At 42.9% G+C, this 16,973-nt stretch overlaps 1 protein-coding gene across 2 annotated transcripts in view; it reads right to left on the bottom strand.

The window, feature by feature from the left end:
* Positions 1-16,973, bottom strand: part of Rtn1 (reticulon 1) — a 209,740-nt gene that overhangs the window by 26,039 nt on the left and 166,728 nt on the right. The window contains exon 1 of one of the 2 annotated variants that reach the window (XM_052185682.1): positions 128-271. The exons of the other annotated variant lie outside the window; for it this stretch is intronic. Coding sequence (XP_052041642.1) covers positions 128-188 — 61 coding nt within the window. The 5' untranslated portion in view covers positions 189-271. Of the gene's footprint in view, positions 1-127; positions 272-16,973 lie in introns of those variants that run through there. 2 annotated transcript variants of the gene reach the window in all.

Below are 16,973 nucleotides of genomic sequence, written 5' to 3'. Positions count from 1 at the left end.
CCCCCGCAGAAAGCTCCTGGATGTAAAGCATGCATAAGTCCCACAGGTGAAATGATGCACAATGGCCGTGTCCAGATCGCGGTTCCGCGTGTGCCGCAGGCATGCACTACTGAAATAAAGAGAATACCCTGACTTTTCCAGTTGCTCCACACACAGTCCATCTTGGTGGAATCGGCAGTGGCCTGCATGGTGCGGGCTTGGCGGGCTCGCCGTGGCTCTCCTCCAGGCGCTGAGCTTGCACACTCTGCGTCGCTGCCCGGCTGCGGCGTCGGTGGGCTCTGGTGGCCGCGCGGCTGCAGACTGAAGCGGTCCCGGGAGCGAGCGCGAGGGGCGGGCGGGCACGAGCGCCGCAGAGCGCGACAGCGAATCAGCGCGGTCCCGGAGCCGCTGGCGCGCGTGCGCGCGCGCGTGGATGCTGCTGCGGCTGCTCAACGCGACCGCGGCGCGGGTTGGGCAGCCTTGGGAGAGCTGCCCCTGGGAAGGTAGAGCTGGCGAAGAGGCGCGCACACAGGCTAGGTATGGGGGTGGGGGTGGGGGCGGAAGAAGGGGAGAAGGGAGAAAGGAAAGGACTGCCTACCCTCGTGGAAATGGCAGCTAAGGAGACCAGGGCTATTCCTAACCAGCGTGGTGCATATTCTAGAAATTTCTTAGAAACATGAAACCTGTTGTCCAAGGCGTGTGTCGGTACAGATGCCAAGCTTACTGCATAATGCCCACTATTCCTCACTGTTAGCTCGCCTCTGCTGTCCTCTATTCTAAAAATGTTGGCCACAGATTGCTCCCCGAGCCTTCCAAAGGAGTGGCAAATTCTTTTTCTTGTTTGGAATATTCCACAGTTATCTAAAACCTCATGAATAAGATTGTGGCTACCATCCTGTCACTGTCCAAGCAACAATCACTGGGTAGAATCTTGCAGTCCCAAAGGACTATAATTCTCTACTGTTTGTAGAATGAATGAATAAATATTAGAGTGTGGGACTTGGAAGCTCCAGGTTGAAGCCCGTAGGTGTTGTCACATCACATAGATAGGTCATTGGTAATTGGCAGGGGTAATCAGTGTGGGGGGACATTCAAATAGAACTCATAGAAGCAACAGGCTTTCTGCCAACAATGTTACCCTTTGGGATTGGTCATAGTAGGGGAAGGGTCTGGAGGTGTGTATGTATAATTTGACAGGTGAAGTTGATTTCCAAGAATAGCTAGCCAGAGATTCAGGAGTCCCAATCCGAATGTATATTATGTAGAAAGAAGAGAACACTGGGCGGTGGCTAACTGTATCTGTGACATGGCATAATTCCATAGCAAATTCTTTATCAGAATATACACAAAGATCTTGGGAGACTGGATAGGATAGAGATATGTTTTGTTGGGGAAAAGGTAAGATAGCACTGGATAGGACTGGAATGGAGTCTATGCAGAGACAGGACAAACATGAAAGAAGAGGATGCTCTGCCTTGTGGGCCACAGAACAATATCCAAGAGTTCCTAGACACCAAAGCTACATGTCCTGTGCTGTTTTCCTGTGACATGGTCTTTACTTGTCTTCCCCTCCTGAAGAAGTGGCGCTTTCTAGATATCTCTCCTGCTCTCTGAGGAAGTCCAGTTAGACTCAAACTTACATGGGCATATCCTGCATTGGCAAAGGCCTAAGTTGGTTGCTTGTAGACACAATTTCTTCTCCATTTTTTAGGAGGATGTGGTCTTTAAAATGGGATCTTTGCAATCACGCATATTCTTCTCAGAATACAAGGTTCCAAAGCCATCAGCTGGGTTCCTCTGTCTACCATTGTAGCAGCTGATGTTATACCCGAGGAAGCCTAGTAATTAAGGGATGATTTGACATTCCTGGGCAGCTGGCCTCTCTTCCCAGGGATGAGTATGGGGGCTTCTACAGAGTTGAGAGGGAGCACATTATGACAAAGCACTTTTCAAATTCACCTCTAGAGGTGTAGTGGCCTTGTTCTATGCCTCCATCTTCCTCCCATTTCTTTCTTCATTCTGCAGCCAGTCATTGTTGGGAATCCAGTCAGCAGGCTCCTGAAAAGGCTGGTAAGTGTCCATGAGCTCATCCGTACCAAAGTCTCCTTGTCTGATGTAGACTCAGAATGGAGAGGGCTGGACAGGAGTGGCCAGGAGTGTACTGCTGCCCTAGCCACTCCTCAGTCTTTGGAGCCTGGGCCACTAGGAGGCACTGCCAGTTCAACAATAGCCTCAGGATTCTAGGTGAAGGTGGCAGCAGATACCTTCCCTTCAGTAGAGGGACCACCGTAGAGAAATAGCCAAGTGTTCTGTGTTCTCTCACAGTCCCTGCAAGTCTGTCTGTTAATCAGACTGAATAGTGCGCACTGCTAATCTCAGCAGGAAAGATGAGTTCAGCACATCCCTACTAACAGAGAACAGCAGCCAGGCGAAAGCTCTTTCTCAACCAGAGGATATGTCATGTCAGAATCCTTGGGCTGCACTTTTTTTTTATTGACCCCAAACCTGACTTAGAAACGTCGGTTTAGGTGAGCGACCCCATTTTTCTGAATCATGCTAAGTCTGAAGACGGCAGTGTGATGGAACATGAAAAGTGAGGTTGTTGAAGGTTAGGCTTCTGACTGCTGCTAGTGGTACAAGAACTGAGAGGCTGCAGACGGAGGCCCAGGAAATAGAGAAAGAGAAATTGTCTTATGGGAGCTCTGGACGCAGAATCTTTGACCCACAAATGCCTTAGATCCACATGTACTGCATGTCAGCCCTGGGCATCTCTGGACTCCTGTGACACACACAAAGTTCTAGTCTTACGTGTTTGCCACTATGAAGTAAGACTTTACTTCCCACAGACATGGCAATGAATACTTTCTTTGCATCCACATAGAATTGATGAGCAGCTCTTGCCAAGTTCAAAGCAATAAAACGGGTACAAAAGATATGTAAATTTCCTTAAGAGGAGAAAGCAAACTGGGAAGCAAAGAAAGCTTGTTAGGAGCAGGCAGGAACTGCCTCAGCCTTCAAGCCAGCAGGGAACAGAAGGGCTTTTTCCACAGCCAGCTCACAACTCTTGGGTGAGGTGCCTGCCAGGAAAGGAAGCGATTTCTTTAGTTTTCAAGATGAAATCATCCGTTACGCATTCTGTTTTGAAGAAAAGCAAAATAGTCAGATTCTGTAATTTCATCGCAGATTCAGATAAATGCTGGGGGCTGGTGTGCCCACAGTGGCTGTGTGGTGTCTGTCTTCCGATGCTCCAGCATCTTACTGCTGAGAAACAGTACCACCGACAGTGATGTATTTATTCAACAAATATTTATCCGAGCACTTCTGCGTGGTCAACACTGTTCCAGACGCAGAACAGAGCTCCCAACTCTCAAAATTCCCAGTGCTCTGGCACAGATAAGGATAGACGATAATGCAAATGTTAAATATGCAACAGACTCTTATAGACAAATGTATCAGAAAATAAAGCAGGTCTGAAGGAGAGAGGATGGGGAGGTTGGATGCCTGCTATGTCATAGGAGGGTCAGCAAGGGCCTGTCTCATGAGGGAAAGTTGGAGTGGACACTTCGAGAATAGGAAAAGGCCCTGTTGCCTTCTAATCCCGGAACTCGGGAAGCTTAGGCAGGATAGTGTGAGACCAGGTGGGGCAAGAGCTTGTTTCAGGAAAATTAGGAAGGACAAACAAAAGAAAGAGAGAAAGAGGGGGAAAGGAGGCAGGAAGGGAGGGAGGGACGGAGGGACGGAGGGAGAGAAAGAAAGCAAAAGAGCAGAAGAGCTGATTAAGATGTAGGGGGAAGGATATTCGGAAATGAGGTTTCATGCCAGGATGAATAACTGTCAACTCATATCAAGCATTCTCCTAGAATATCTTGATTTTTTTCAATGCTCTGTAAAATGTTGCAATTGGAAGTAAAGGCGCAGAAGTAAAAATAGATTTCATTATGATCAAAGAACACTAAGGATTTGGCTCTATGTTACATGGAATAAGCAAATTTAAAGAGACCTCGGGTCTGGTCCCTCGCTGCCATAACAGGGCAGCAATTGGATTGTTACTGTGGAGTCTGAGGTAACGGTGAGCACTTGGAGTTCAGAAAATGTGTTTTCATGTGTTCTGGGTTACATCATCTCTGGGGCTCGGAGGACAATACTTTGATTTCTGGATTCATTCTTTCATCCATTCATTTGATCTACACATTTGTAGAGGCCATACTAAGCGTGTGTTTCCAACTACAAAGGGAGCTACTCACTGGGGGCTATGAATCCTTTAAGGATATCAGATAGCTGTCTGAAGAGGAAGAGTGGATACACAGGCCAGCGTGGGGGGGAGGGGAGTTTTCGGGGCAGGCATCTGAGTGTAGGCGACTACCCACCTGAGCGCTGGGAAGAACGAACACTGCCACTTTGAATGATGGGAGTTTTTCCTGGCATACAAATATGAAATGTGAATTATAATTACAGGCACGTGCAGGGGTCAGGTTGTGACAATCCCGAGGAACAGTGTTGCCAAGGAAGGGGGAAAAGACTGGAGTTTCAGGTAGGAGATTCACTGAAGAGAGTGAGTAATCACTGAAGAGGGTTAGTAATGGACCCTACACTGAGGGTTTCACAGATACAGGGCATCAATTCTAGAACCTATGATGATCAGTCAGGTCCTCAGCAGGATAAACAATCAATACCGTGACCCATATCGTACTGAAACTGAACGGCGTCAGGGCAAGGAGATGGGAGGGAGAGAGTGCTCAGCGGGGTGAGTGGGGTTAGCATCTCAAGTCTGTGGGTACCCCTTAAAGGCTAGAAGGGGTCAAGAAGGTAGGCATAGGACACATGGTTCTCATTAAAACAAGGAGAAAGATGAACGATAACTAGAAGGCGGATTCTTCTCTAAACCTATTCCACCTACAGGTGGTCTCTCACAGAAAGAGACTAGCTTGACATTAGAGTTCACACGCATCGAGGAGACAGAGTTGCCATTCAGAATTCTGCATCCAGCAAAGCTCCTACAGAAAATTTCAACTATCTAGGAGATGAGAGACGCTAGCTCTCACAGCCCCAAAAGATAAAGCTACCAAAGCTGTTACATCGATCTAAAAGGAAGAAATAAGGTGTGGAAGAGTACTGCTCATCGAAAATGGCAGTCAGAATAGCAGCAGTCATCAAGAGGTGGTTCAAGACTATGTCCCTTTAGCAGAATAATAGTAGTAGCTTCTCTACTAATCCCATTTAACCCTAACCATGTCTAACCCTAACCCTGTCTAACCCTAACTCTAATCCTGTCTAACTAACCTTAACCCCTAACTCCAACCCTAACCCCAACCCTAACCTATGACCTGTCTAACCTCAGGTTCTTGGCCCAATGGTGCCAATTTGAGTTCCATCTTGTAGGTCTTACATCCAAGCAGAAAGTGGTAGATTTCTTCATGATCATGCCACCATATACCTATGATGCTATCTTGCCAGGCCAGTCATTACTGTAGCTTACAGGGCTCATGTTGGGGTGACACTGATGGTTTCTTCTCTCCCCTGTAGCATTCACAGCACCTTCTACCACTAAGTTGCTTGGTAAAGGTAAAGGTAAAGCTTCTCGGTCAGCATTTAGCCTAATAAATCCATGTTCTGTGACTCATGAATGTGGTGTCTCTAGCAAGAGGGTCTCTCCATCAAGTTCTAGGGGCCCCTCATCAGAGAAGGTTCTGTTTGCAGTAGATGGTAAATAACACAGAGGCTCCAAACTGGCCAGGATGCACAGAATAAGAGTCTGTATAATGCTCAGTCCTAAATGGAACATCAGCACTGCATACATATGCACATATACATAAACACACTCTCACACACAAACACACACATGCACATACTCACACACACATTCTCCCTCCCTCCCTCTAGGGCTCAGGAGCAGAAGAGCCTGAGGTGGTAAATACACACAAGGAAGCAGGGTCCCCGGGACACAGCAGGGCAGCTCCACACGAGCTCACAGAAGTTATGGCGGCATGCCATTGACGCTCAGGCCAGAACAAAGCCGTGTTGTACACAAGAAGCCTGTCCCTAATGGAGGCTACTGGCTATTGGGAGCTCGTGGGAAAAGGAGAGCTGGGTTTCTTTAAGAGCAGGGAACTCATTCTCACAGCCATGACTATCACAGAATTGAATGAGAGAAAGAGGGACAGAAAGATACGGGTGGACCTGGGGGGAGATGGGGAGGAGGGGATTATGGTACAAAATTCTCAAAGAGTTAATTTAAAAAAAAGTATTGGGGCTTAGAAAATGGCTCTGTGTGTGTGAGGGCATTTGCTGCTCTTGCTGAGGTCCCAGGTTCCCAGCCCCCAGCACAATGGTTAGGGACTGCCCAGGAGCTCTGCAGCCTCTTTTGGCCCCTATGGGGCTCCATAGCATTGCTTGCAGGTGGTACACACATCTACTTGCAGATGTGTGATGCCCATGGAGAAAAACTGTTGATGGTGAGTTTGGAGGAGTTTTTAAAAGAAGGACAGAACTAGAACAGAGAGTGAAGTTGAAGAGTGACTGAAGAGAGCGCCTACAGTACTGCATATGCTAGGGGGATATTAACTCTAGACTCTGGCAGGTCAGATTTGTGCGTTTAGTATCTATGAACCAAGCCTATAGGAGAACAGCCGTACAATACAGCTTCAGAGGAACGAGGCAGCCAGATCACAGAATCAAGTCAATCAGGTAAACAGAGACAGAAAGGGTCTTCCGGGATGGGAAGCAAAAGCGAAGTTACTGAAACCGCACTGAGCTGTGCCTGAACAGAGCTTCTTATCTCTCTGATTAAAACGAAATGGGTTGAAGGATGCTTAATGAAGAAAAGTCGGATGCGTTATTCAAATGGAAGCGTCAAAAATGGACGTGGCAAGGGCCAGAGCAAGTTAGTGAGTCTTCACAAGGCATTTTCTAAGTTTGTTTTGCTTGTGCTGTTTGGAGACTCTTGAGCTTTTTTATATCATTGTCATATCTCTGTTTAAATATAAAAGCTTTGTCATTTTCTCCTCCCTCTGTCTTATTTTACTTATGTATTTATGTGTGTGTTTATTTACTTATTGATGGGTGCATGTACATGCAGGTGCACATGTGGGCAGGTGTGTTAATAATATTATAAGCAATTGAGCGTTTTTCTAACTCTCTTAATGGTTGTAGGCTAATTAATTACTTTGCAGTCCATAAATTCTACACAATTATAACCCACTGAAGCTTTTTACAACTTGCTTTATGTCCTTGACTATGATCAACCTTGACATAGATGCCAAACCAACTTGAAAGAATATTTAAGCTCTCCAGATGCCATTCAAGTCACATTCATTAATGGAAGTATTAATGATCTATCTTACTCAAAATTTTATCATCCAGATGTTAAGTGAAGTGTATTGCAACTAATTTTGATGTTGCTTTGTCTGTAGATTTTTTAAAAACGATTTATTTTTTTTGTTACATGTAAGTATACTGTAGCTGTCTTCAGGCACTACAGAGGAGGGCGTCAGATCTTGTAAAGGATGGCTATGAGCCACCATGTGGTTGTTAGGAATTGAACTCAGGACCTTCGGAAGATCAGCCTTAACCACACACTTAGTGGCTAAGTGCTCTTAAGCACTAAGCCATCTCTCCAGCCCCTGTCTGTAGATTTTTTTAAGTATAAAAATTTCACTTTATGTATCTTGAAACTATATTGCTGAGTGCTTATAAATTCAAGGCTGTCCTGTCTTACTGACAAATTTACTTTTACTTAAAAAAGGATCCCTTTATCTCTAGCAAGAATCCTTGACCAAAAGCATAGTATAGATGGCAGTGACTGGCTAGTGAGAACTTCAGGCCAATTTCCCTTATGAACATCGATGCAAAAATACTCAATAAAATTCTTGCCAACCGAATCCAAGAACACATCAAAACAATCATCCACCATGATCAAGTAGGCTTTATCCCGGGAATGCAGGGTTGGTTCAATATACGGAAATCCATCAATGCAATCCACTACATAAACAAACTCAAAGAAAAAAAACCACATGGTCATTTCATTGGATGCTGAAAAAGCATTTGACAAAATTCAGCATCCTTTCATGCTTAAAGTCTTGGAGAGAACAGGAATTCAAAGCCCATACCTAAACATAGCAAAAGCAATATACAGCAAACCGGTAGCCAGCATCAAACTAAATGGAGAGAAACTTGAAGCAATCCCACTAAAATCAGGGACTAGACAGGGCTGCCCCCTTTCTCCTTATCTTTTCAATATTGTACTTGAGGTACTAGCTCGGGCAATTAGACAACATAAGGAGGTCAAAGGGATACAAATTGGAAAGGAAGAAGTCAAACTATCATTATTTGCAGATGACATGATAGTCTACCTAAGTGACCCAAAAAGCTCCACTAGAGAACTCCTACAGCTGATAAACAACTTCAGCAAAGTGGCAGGTTATAAAATCAACTCAAGAAAATCAGTGGCCTTCCTATACTCAAAGGATAAGCAGGCTGAGAAAGAAATTAGGGAAATGACCCCCTTCACAATAGCCACAAACAGTATAAAGTATCTTGGGGTGACTCTTACCAAACATGTGAAAGATCTGTATGACAAGAACTTCAAGACTCTGAAGAAGGAAATGGAAGAAGACCTCAAAAAATGGGAAAACCTCCCATGCTCATGGATCGGTAGAATCAATATAGTTAAAATGGCCATTTTGCCAAAAGCAATATACAGATTCAATGCAATACCCATCAAAATCCCAACTCAATTTTTCACAGAGTTAGAAAGAGCAATTATCAAATTCATCTGGAATAACAAAAAACGCAGGATAGCTAAAACTATTCTCAGCAACAAAAGAAATTCTGGGGGAATCAGTATCCCTGACCTCAAGCAATACTACAGAGCAATAGTGTTAAAAACTGCATGGTATTGGTACAGTGACAGGCAGGAGGATCAATGGAACAGGATTGAAGATCCAGAAATGAACCCACACACCTATGGCCACTTGATCCTCGACAAAGAGGCTGAAAACATCCAATGGAAAAAAGATAGCCTTTTCAACAAATGGTGCTGGTTCAACTGGAGGTCAGCATGCAGAAGAATGCGAATTGATCCATCCTTGTCTCTTTGTACTAAGCTCAAATCCAAATGGATCAAGGACCTCCACATAAAGCCAGACACTCTGAAGCTAATAGAAAAGAAACTGGGGAAGACCCTTGAGGACATCAGTATAGGGAGAAAGTTTCTGAACAGAACACCAATAGCGTATGCTCTTAAGATCAAGAATTGACAAATGGGACCTCATAAAATTTCAAAGTTTCTGTAAGGCAAAGGACACCATCAAGAGGACAAATAGGCAACCAACAAATTGGGAAAAGATCTTCACCGATCCTACATCAGATAGAGAGCTAATATCCAATATATATAAAGAACTCAAGAAGTTAGACTCCAGAAAACCGAACAACCCTATTAAAAAATGGGGTACAGAGTTAAACAAAGAATTCTCACCTGAAGAACTTCGGATGGAGGAGAAGCATCTTAAAAAATGCTCAACTTCATTAGTCATTAGGGAAATGCAAATCAAAACAACCCTGAGATTTCATCTTACACCAGTCAGAATGGCTAAGATTAAAAATTCAGGAGACAGCAGGTGTTGGAGAGGGTGTGGAGAAAGAGGAACACTCCTCCACTGCTGGTGGGGTTGCAAATTGGTACAACCACTCTGGAAATCAGTTTGGCGGTTCCTCCAAAAACTGGGCACCTCACTTCCAGAAGATCCTGCTATACTACTCCTGGGCATATACCCAGAGGATTCCCCACCATGTAATAAGGATACATGCTCTACTATGTTCATAGCAGCCCTATTTATAATTGCCAGATGCTGGAAAGAACCCAGGTATCCCTCAACAGAAGAGTGGATGCAAAAAATGTGGTATATCTACACAATGGAGTACTATTCAGCCATTAGAAACAATGAATTCATGAAATTCTTAGGCAAATGGATGGAGCTAGAGAACATCATACTAAGTGAGGTAAACCTGACTCAAAAGGTGAATCATGGTATGCACTCACTAATAAGTGGATATTAACCTAGAAAATTGGAATACCCAAAACATAATCCACACATCAAATGAGGTACAAGAAGAAAGGAAGAGTGGCCCCTTGTTCTGGAAAGACTCAGTGAAGCAGTATTCAGCAAAACCAGAATGGGGAAGTGGGAAGGGGTGGGTGGGAGGACAGGGGGAGAGAAGGGGGCTTGTGGGACTTTCAGGGAGTGGGGGGCTAGAAAAGGGGAAATCATTTGAAATGTAAATAAAAAATATATCAAATAAAAAAAAGAAAAAAAATAAACAGCATATTCTTGAGCCATGTTTTTAATCTAGGCTAGCTATCTTTGTGAAGTTAATTTGTGTGTTAAAACATCGATACTACCAAACCTACTTTCTGCCTATTCACTACATCCATTTCATTCATTTCTTCCTTTACCATCTTTAAAGAGTATCAAATACAATTTTTCTGTTCTTCTCCTTGAATGGTTTCATAGCTATATCTTTTAATTTCTATTATTTATTTATTATTTGTGTGTGTGTGTGTGTGTGTGTGTGTGTGTGCGCGCGCGCGCACGCGCGCGCGCGCACAGAAGTGGGTATCATGTCTTCAGGAGCTGAAGTTACAGGCAGTTGTGAGATGCTGGATGAGGATGCTGGAAACTGAACCTAGGTCTCTGCAAGAGCAGCAAATGCTCTTATCTGCTGGACCAGTTTCCAAGCTCCAGGAGAGCTATACCTAGCTGAGCATCTCAGTGACTGTCATAGAAACTGTGATACTCATTCCTAGCTTATTACAGTCTATTTTGAACATGTAACTTTGAATTTTCCTGTACAATACAAAACTCTTATGGCAGGAAACCACATGTAATGCCTGCTGTTCTTCAATTATTATGTATTTTATGAACAAGAAATCATATAATTTTTGTTCCCTCAAAAAAATTTAACAGTATTTCTTCCATCTACACTACTGGATCTCCATCTAAAGTTGTTTGTTGTGTGTCTTTGTTATGTTACATGTTTGTTATATGTCTTTGTTCATGTGTTTATTATGTGTCTTTAATGTTATGTGTTTCTATTGTGTTATGTGTTTGTTGTATGTCTTTGTTATGTTATTTTTCTGTTATATGTTATATGTTATGTATGTATTCATCATGTCATGTGTTTGTTATGTGTCTTTGTTATATTATGTGTTTGTTATATGTTATGTGTTTGTCATGTGTCTCTGTTATGTGTTTCTGTTATATGTTACAGGTTTGTTGTATGTATTTGTTATGTTATGTGTTTGTTGTATTTGTTAAGTTATGTGTTTCTGTTATGTGGTTTTTTTTTTTCTTTTTTGGTTTTTTGGATTTTTTTTTTCCCCGAAACAGGGTTTCTCTGTATAGCCCTGGCTGTCCTGGAACTCACTCTTGTAGACCAGGCTGGCCTCGAACTCAGAAATCCGCCTGCTTCTGCCTCCCAGAGTGCTGGGATTACAGGTGTGCGCCACCACCACCCAGCTTGTTATGTGTTTTTATGTGTCATCTTTAATTTCCAGGTCTAAAGAATTTTATTTATAATTTTCTTAATTTGAGTCATAAAAATCACTTATCTCAGATTTTTGTCTGACATCTTCATCCGACCTCCATTTTTGAATTGTAGTGTCATTGGGCAAAGAGCTTCGAATCAGCACAGTTTTTGTTTGTTTGTTTGTTTGTTTTGCAGGGACTTCAAATTTCCATCCTGGGATAAAGAGGATCTGTGTTTCTACAGGACCCACATGGCAGCCCACGGTTGTCTGTCTGTCTAACTCCAGTTCAGAGTATCTACTGCCTTCAGCTGCTCTTCACAGCCACCAAGCATACACAAGGCACACAGTCATAAATTCAGGCAAAATAGGTTCACATAGACTAAAAGGAATACATCTAATCTTAAAAGTTTAAAATTTCATTCCACCAGCGTCTTGTCTCTGTACTTCTAGTTGAAAAGCCAATGTGTTTTCTTGTTGCTTTTGGCAGACTATATCTTCTAGACTTTAAAAAGATTTTATTTTCAGCTTTTTTTTGTTTTGTTTTTCAGTTTGATTATGATAATCTTATGATGTCTTTCGGTTCTCTTGAGCCTCAAATCTGCAAATAAATAATTGTTACCAGTTTTGAAGGAAAAGATCTTAATGTTGAAATGGTCAGTCTTGGTTGTTAACTTCTCAGGATTCACAGTCTCTATGGAAACAACCTCTAGACATGTCTGCAAGAGATTTTTCTAGCTTAGGTTAATTGGGGGAGGGGCAAGCCCTCCCTAAATGTGGACAGTTCCATCTCAGGGGCTGGGATCCATGACTGAATAAGAGACAGAATGGAGCTGAGCAGCTGTATTGAGTGTCTCTCAGCGTCCTGATTGGGGACACACTGGGACCATGACCAGCTTCTGTGAGCTCCTGTCTCTGTCTCTTCCCTCAAGTTGTGTAAGGTGTCCTCCAGCTGTGAGCCAAAGTAAGCCCCTCCTTCCTTCAGTGGCTTCAGTGACTTAGCAAGGGAATAAGCAACTAACATACCTGCCTCCCCTCATCCCTTCTGGACCATTTTCTTTTTTCTCTCCTATAAATCCAATAATTGAAACTGTTTCAAACATGTGCTCTGCTTTGTTACTTTGCTTATGTTTTCATGTTTTTTATTCCTTTTATTCACTACTTTGGACAATCACTGTCTCTGAGTTCACGGATTCTGTCCTCTGTTGTTCATTTTATTAAACATTAGTTGTGAGGCCAGAAATTTTGTTACTTCTGGGAATTTAACCTTTGTAGACGGACATTTCCAACTATTCTCTATCTTCTTTCACATATCTATATGTATAATAGGTTTTTAAAGTCTTCTCTTTGCTGTCTGCCATATGTGGGTCACCTGTGTATTTGCTTATATACTCTCTTTTTATTTTATCATTGCCTGTATGTTTTTGCCTCTTACACATCCACACATACTTTATAGTATGGAGAACACTGTATTAAACAGTCCTGAAGAGTGACAGTTGATGCTATTTGCCTTCAGAAAAGCTTTCCTCTTCCTCTATTACTCAACAGAACACCTTGTTGATCAAATTCAGAGACTGAACTGAGTGATGTTGAGTTGTTTTGAGACAGGGTCTTTGGTATCCTAGACTGGCCTCCAAATTTCAGTGTCACTAATTGGCCAAGCATCTGAGTTTCTATTTCTGCAACTAAACACCATGACCAAAACAACTCTTATAAAGGAAACTATTTAATAGAGGGCTTGCTTGATGCTTCAGAGGTAAGTCCGTTATCACCACGGCCAGGAGTGCAGAAGCAGGCGAGCATGGGGCTGTGGCAGTAGCTGAGAGCTTTGTATACTGATATACAGGTGCAGGCAGGGAGAGAGAGAGAGAGAGAGAGAGAGAGAGAGAGAGAGAGAGACTAGGGCTGGTGTGTGTGTGTGGGGGGGGGGTTGGAAACCTTAAAGCTCACTCCCAGTGGCATGCCTCTTCCAACAAGGCCAGTGCCTTCTAATCCACCTAAGCAGGTTACCAACTGGAAACCAAGCCTTCAGATCCATGAGCCTCTGCTCTCACTCAAGCTGCCACACCAAGGATGAACTGAAACTTTTGATTCTTCTCTCTTTCAGGGTTTCAGTTTTAGATGGACACTACCCATCTCTGGTTTCAGTTGCCTTGTGGATGGCATTTATGATGTGCTGCCATTGTGGTAACATGGAAACATTTGCTTACAATCGACAGTAAACACAAGCTGTTGGTCTTGTATGCTACCCCAGTATTGCTCAGAACAACTAAAGTTTCCTATGAGTTGTATCAAGATACAATATATAAAAGGTTCATAAGGTTTCTCTCGCTGGGCATAGTCATATCTATAGGCCACTATATTACTTGCTTTTCTGTTGCTGAGAGAATATACCATACCCAAGGTAACTTACAGAAAAGTTTCTTTGAGGTTATAGTTTCAAGGAAGTGCATCAGAGGTGGCAGGTGTGCAACTGGAGCAGAAAGTTCCTATTCTCAACAAAGCAGAGAGACCACGCCGCAAGTGGCTTGTGGACTTTAATCTCCAAGCCTGTCCTCAGTGACATACTTCCTTCCGCAAAGTTGCAGGACCAAAACCTCCCCAAATAGCACCATCAACTAGGAACTAAATGTTCAAATGTCTGAGACTATGGGAGACATTTCTCATTCAAGCCACCACAGCCACGGCTGATATTTAGTTGGTGCTTTAGTGTGATATCTGCTTCTACAGAAGAAAGTATCAATGACACATGTCCACCTGAGTGCGCCTGTCTTATCTGTTAAATATTAAAACTCGACACTAGCTCTGCCATATTCCCTCATCCTTCATTTTGTACCTCATAACTTGAACTTGACCTATTGTTCCTTCTCCTGACAAAGACAGCCTGTTGTACTTTGTCAAGGAGCCTTATGACCTTTAGAGATCACCTGCCTCCTTGCCTCTGGACCCAGCTATCAGCTTAAAGGTCAAATAGTACTGCTTTGTCTAGATAGCCTATATGTTGCAAATGCACCTCTCTGTTGTTTTTCTCATATAAACACCTGGTTCTGAGGACTGCCCAGGGTTGCAATTTTGTATCCTGACTCCTGGCTGCATCCCTGATTAGTCAGTCTCACAGTGTGTGTTCAGTAAGCCATCCATACCTGACTGAGATTGGTGTCGGAGTGGTCTGTGTGGCTATTCCTGGACCCTAACATTATCTATTGAACTTTAGTTCGCCTCAGTCATTAACCCTCACACTGCCTCACACTTTACAGGACCTGTGCCGTCTTCATCTGTCCGTTTTCCTAGTCACTATAGAAGGAAAGATGAAACACTGCTACTTAGCCCTCCTGGAGTAAAGAAGTCTACATTTAAACCATTTAAAACACCAAATAATAAGCACTCAAAGTAATCACTTGACTAAGGAAAACAGAATTGGAATAAAAAAAAATTGACCTCAAGCAATACTACAGAGCAATAGTGTTAAAAATTGCATGGTATTGGTACAGTGACAGGCAGGCGGATCAATGGAACAGGATTGAAGATCCAGAAATAAACCCACACACCTATGGCCACTTGATCCTCGACAAAGGGGCTGAAAACATCCAATGGAAAAAAGATAGCCTTTTCAACAAATGGTGCTGGTTCAACTGGAGGTCAGCATGCAGAAGAATGCAAATTGATCCATTCTTGTCTCCTTGTACTAAGCTCAACTCCGAGTGGATCAAGGACCTCCACATAAAGCCAGACACTCTGAAGCTAATAGAAAAGAAACTGGGGAAGACCCTTGAGGACATCGGTACAGGGGGAAAGTTTCTGAACAGATCACCAATAGTATATGCTCTAAGATCAAGAATTGACAAATGGGACCTCATAAAATTACAAAGTTTCTGTAAGGCAAAGGACACCATCAAAAGGACAAATTGGCAACCAACAAATTGGGAAAAGATCTTCACCAACCCTACATCAGATAGAGGGCAAATATCCAATATATATAAAGAACTCAAGAAGTTAGACTCCAGAAAACCAAATAACCCTATTAAAAAATGGAGTACAGAGTTAAACAAAGAACCCTGAGATTTCACCTTACACCAGTCAGAATGGCTAAGATTAAAAATTCAGGAGACTGCAGGTGTTGGCAAGGATGTGGAGAAAGAGAAACACTCCTCCACTGCTGGTGGGGTTGCAAATTGGTACAACCACTCTGGAAATCAGCCTGGCAGTTCCTCCGAAAACTGGGCACCTCACTTCCAGAAGATCCTGCTATACCACTCCTGGGCATATACCCAGAAGATTCTCCAGCATGTAATAAGGATACATGTTCCACTATGTTCATAGCAGCCCTATTTATAATTGCCAGGAGCTGGAAAGAACCCAGGTATCCCTCAACAGAAGAGTGGATGCAAAAAATGTGGTATATCTACACAATGGAGTACTATTCAGCCATTAGAAACAATGAATTCATGAAATTCTTAGGCAAATGGATGGAGCTGGAGAACATCATACTAAGTGAGGTAACCCAGACTCAAAAGATCAATCATGGTATGCACTCACTAATAAGTGGATATTAACCTAGAACCCTGGAATACCCAAAACATAATCCACACATCAAATGAGGTACAAGAAGAACGGAGGAGTGGCCCCTTGTTCTGGAAAGACTCAGTGAAGCAGTATAGGGCAAAACCAGAACAGGGAAGTGGGAAAACAGGGGGAGGGAAGGGGGCTGATGGGACTTTCGGGGAGTGGGGGGTCTAGAAAAGGGGAAATCATTTGAAATGTAAATTAAAAATGTATCGAATAAAAAAAAACCTGAAAAAAAAAGAAAACATTGAAACGCTGCATACATGTCATGTGGAATAAAACTAAAGCTATAGTTTGTTAGAAATTATGTCATTTAATGCATATATCAAAGAAGAAAACAGAAAATTAGCGTAAAACTTTAGAAGTAAAAAAGCTGAATGTGCACAAAGGATGTGGAAGAAAATCAGAAAGATAATTGTAGCACTCAGTGAAATAAGTAAGGAGAAAGTGCTAGAATCTCGGAGATCTTTCCCCTACTGCCCTATAAAACACTGAGTAAACAGAAACCAGCGCTCCTCTGATGTCTGTGGTCAAACTCTGGCAAGTGTTGCTCTCTAAACTGGAGAAGCTGATGGAAAAATCTTAAAATCCAAAACAAAGTGAAATAAATAATAAGAAACCAAATTATACAAAATAGGTCCCAAACCCCTCAGGCAGTTTACCAAAGAGGATATGTAGATGGTAAATAAACACACACACACACACACACACACACCTCCTCTGTGTTCCCACAGAAGGACATTCTAAAATAAAAAGTATTATGACAGGCCTGTGAGAATGTCGGAAGCAAAACTCTGACATCATCAAATGTTGGCTAAGATGTGTTTAACTGAGACTCTAGTTTGCCAGTGAAAACACAAAATGGTGCAGTCACTTTGGGAGACTGACAGCAGTTTCCCCTCAGAGCGCC

Source organism: Apodemus sylvaticus, chromosome 6 (assembly GCF_947179515.1).
Source record: "Apodemus sylvaticus chromosome 6, mApoSyl1.1, whole genome shotgun sequence".
Classification (NCBI taxonomy): domain Eukaryota; kingdom Metazoa; phylum Chordata; class Mammalia; order Rodentia; family Muridae; genus Apodemus; species Apodemus sylvaticus.
Note: the sequence above shows the minus strand (reverse complement) of the source record. Positions and strands in the feature narration are given on the sequence as shown.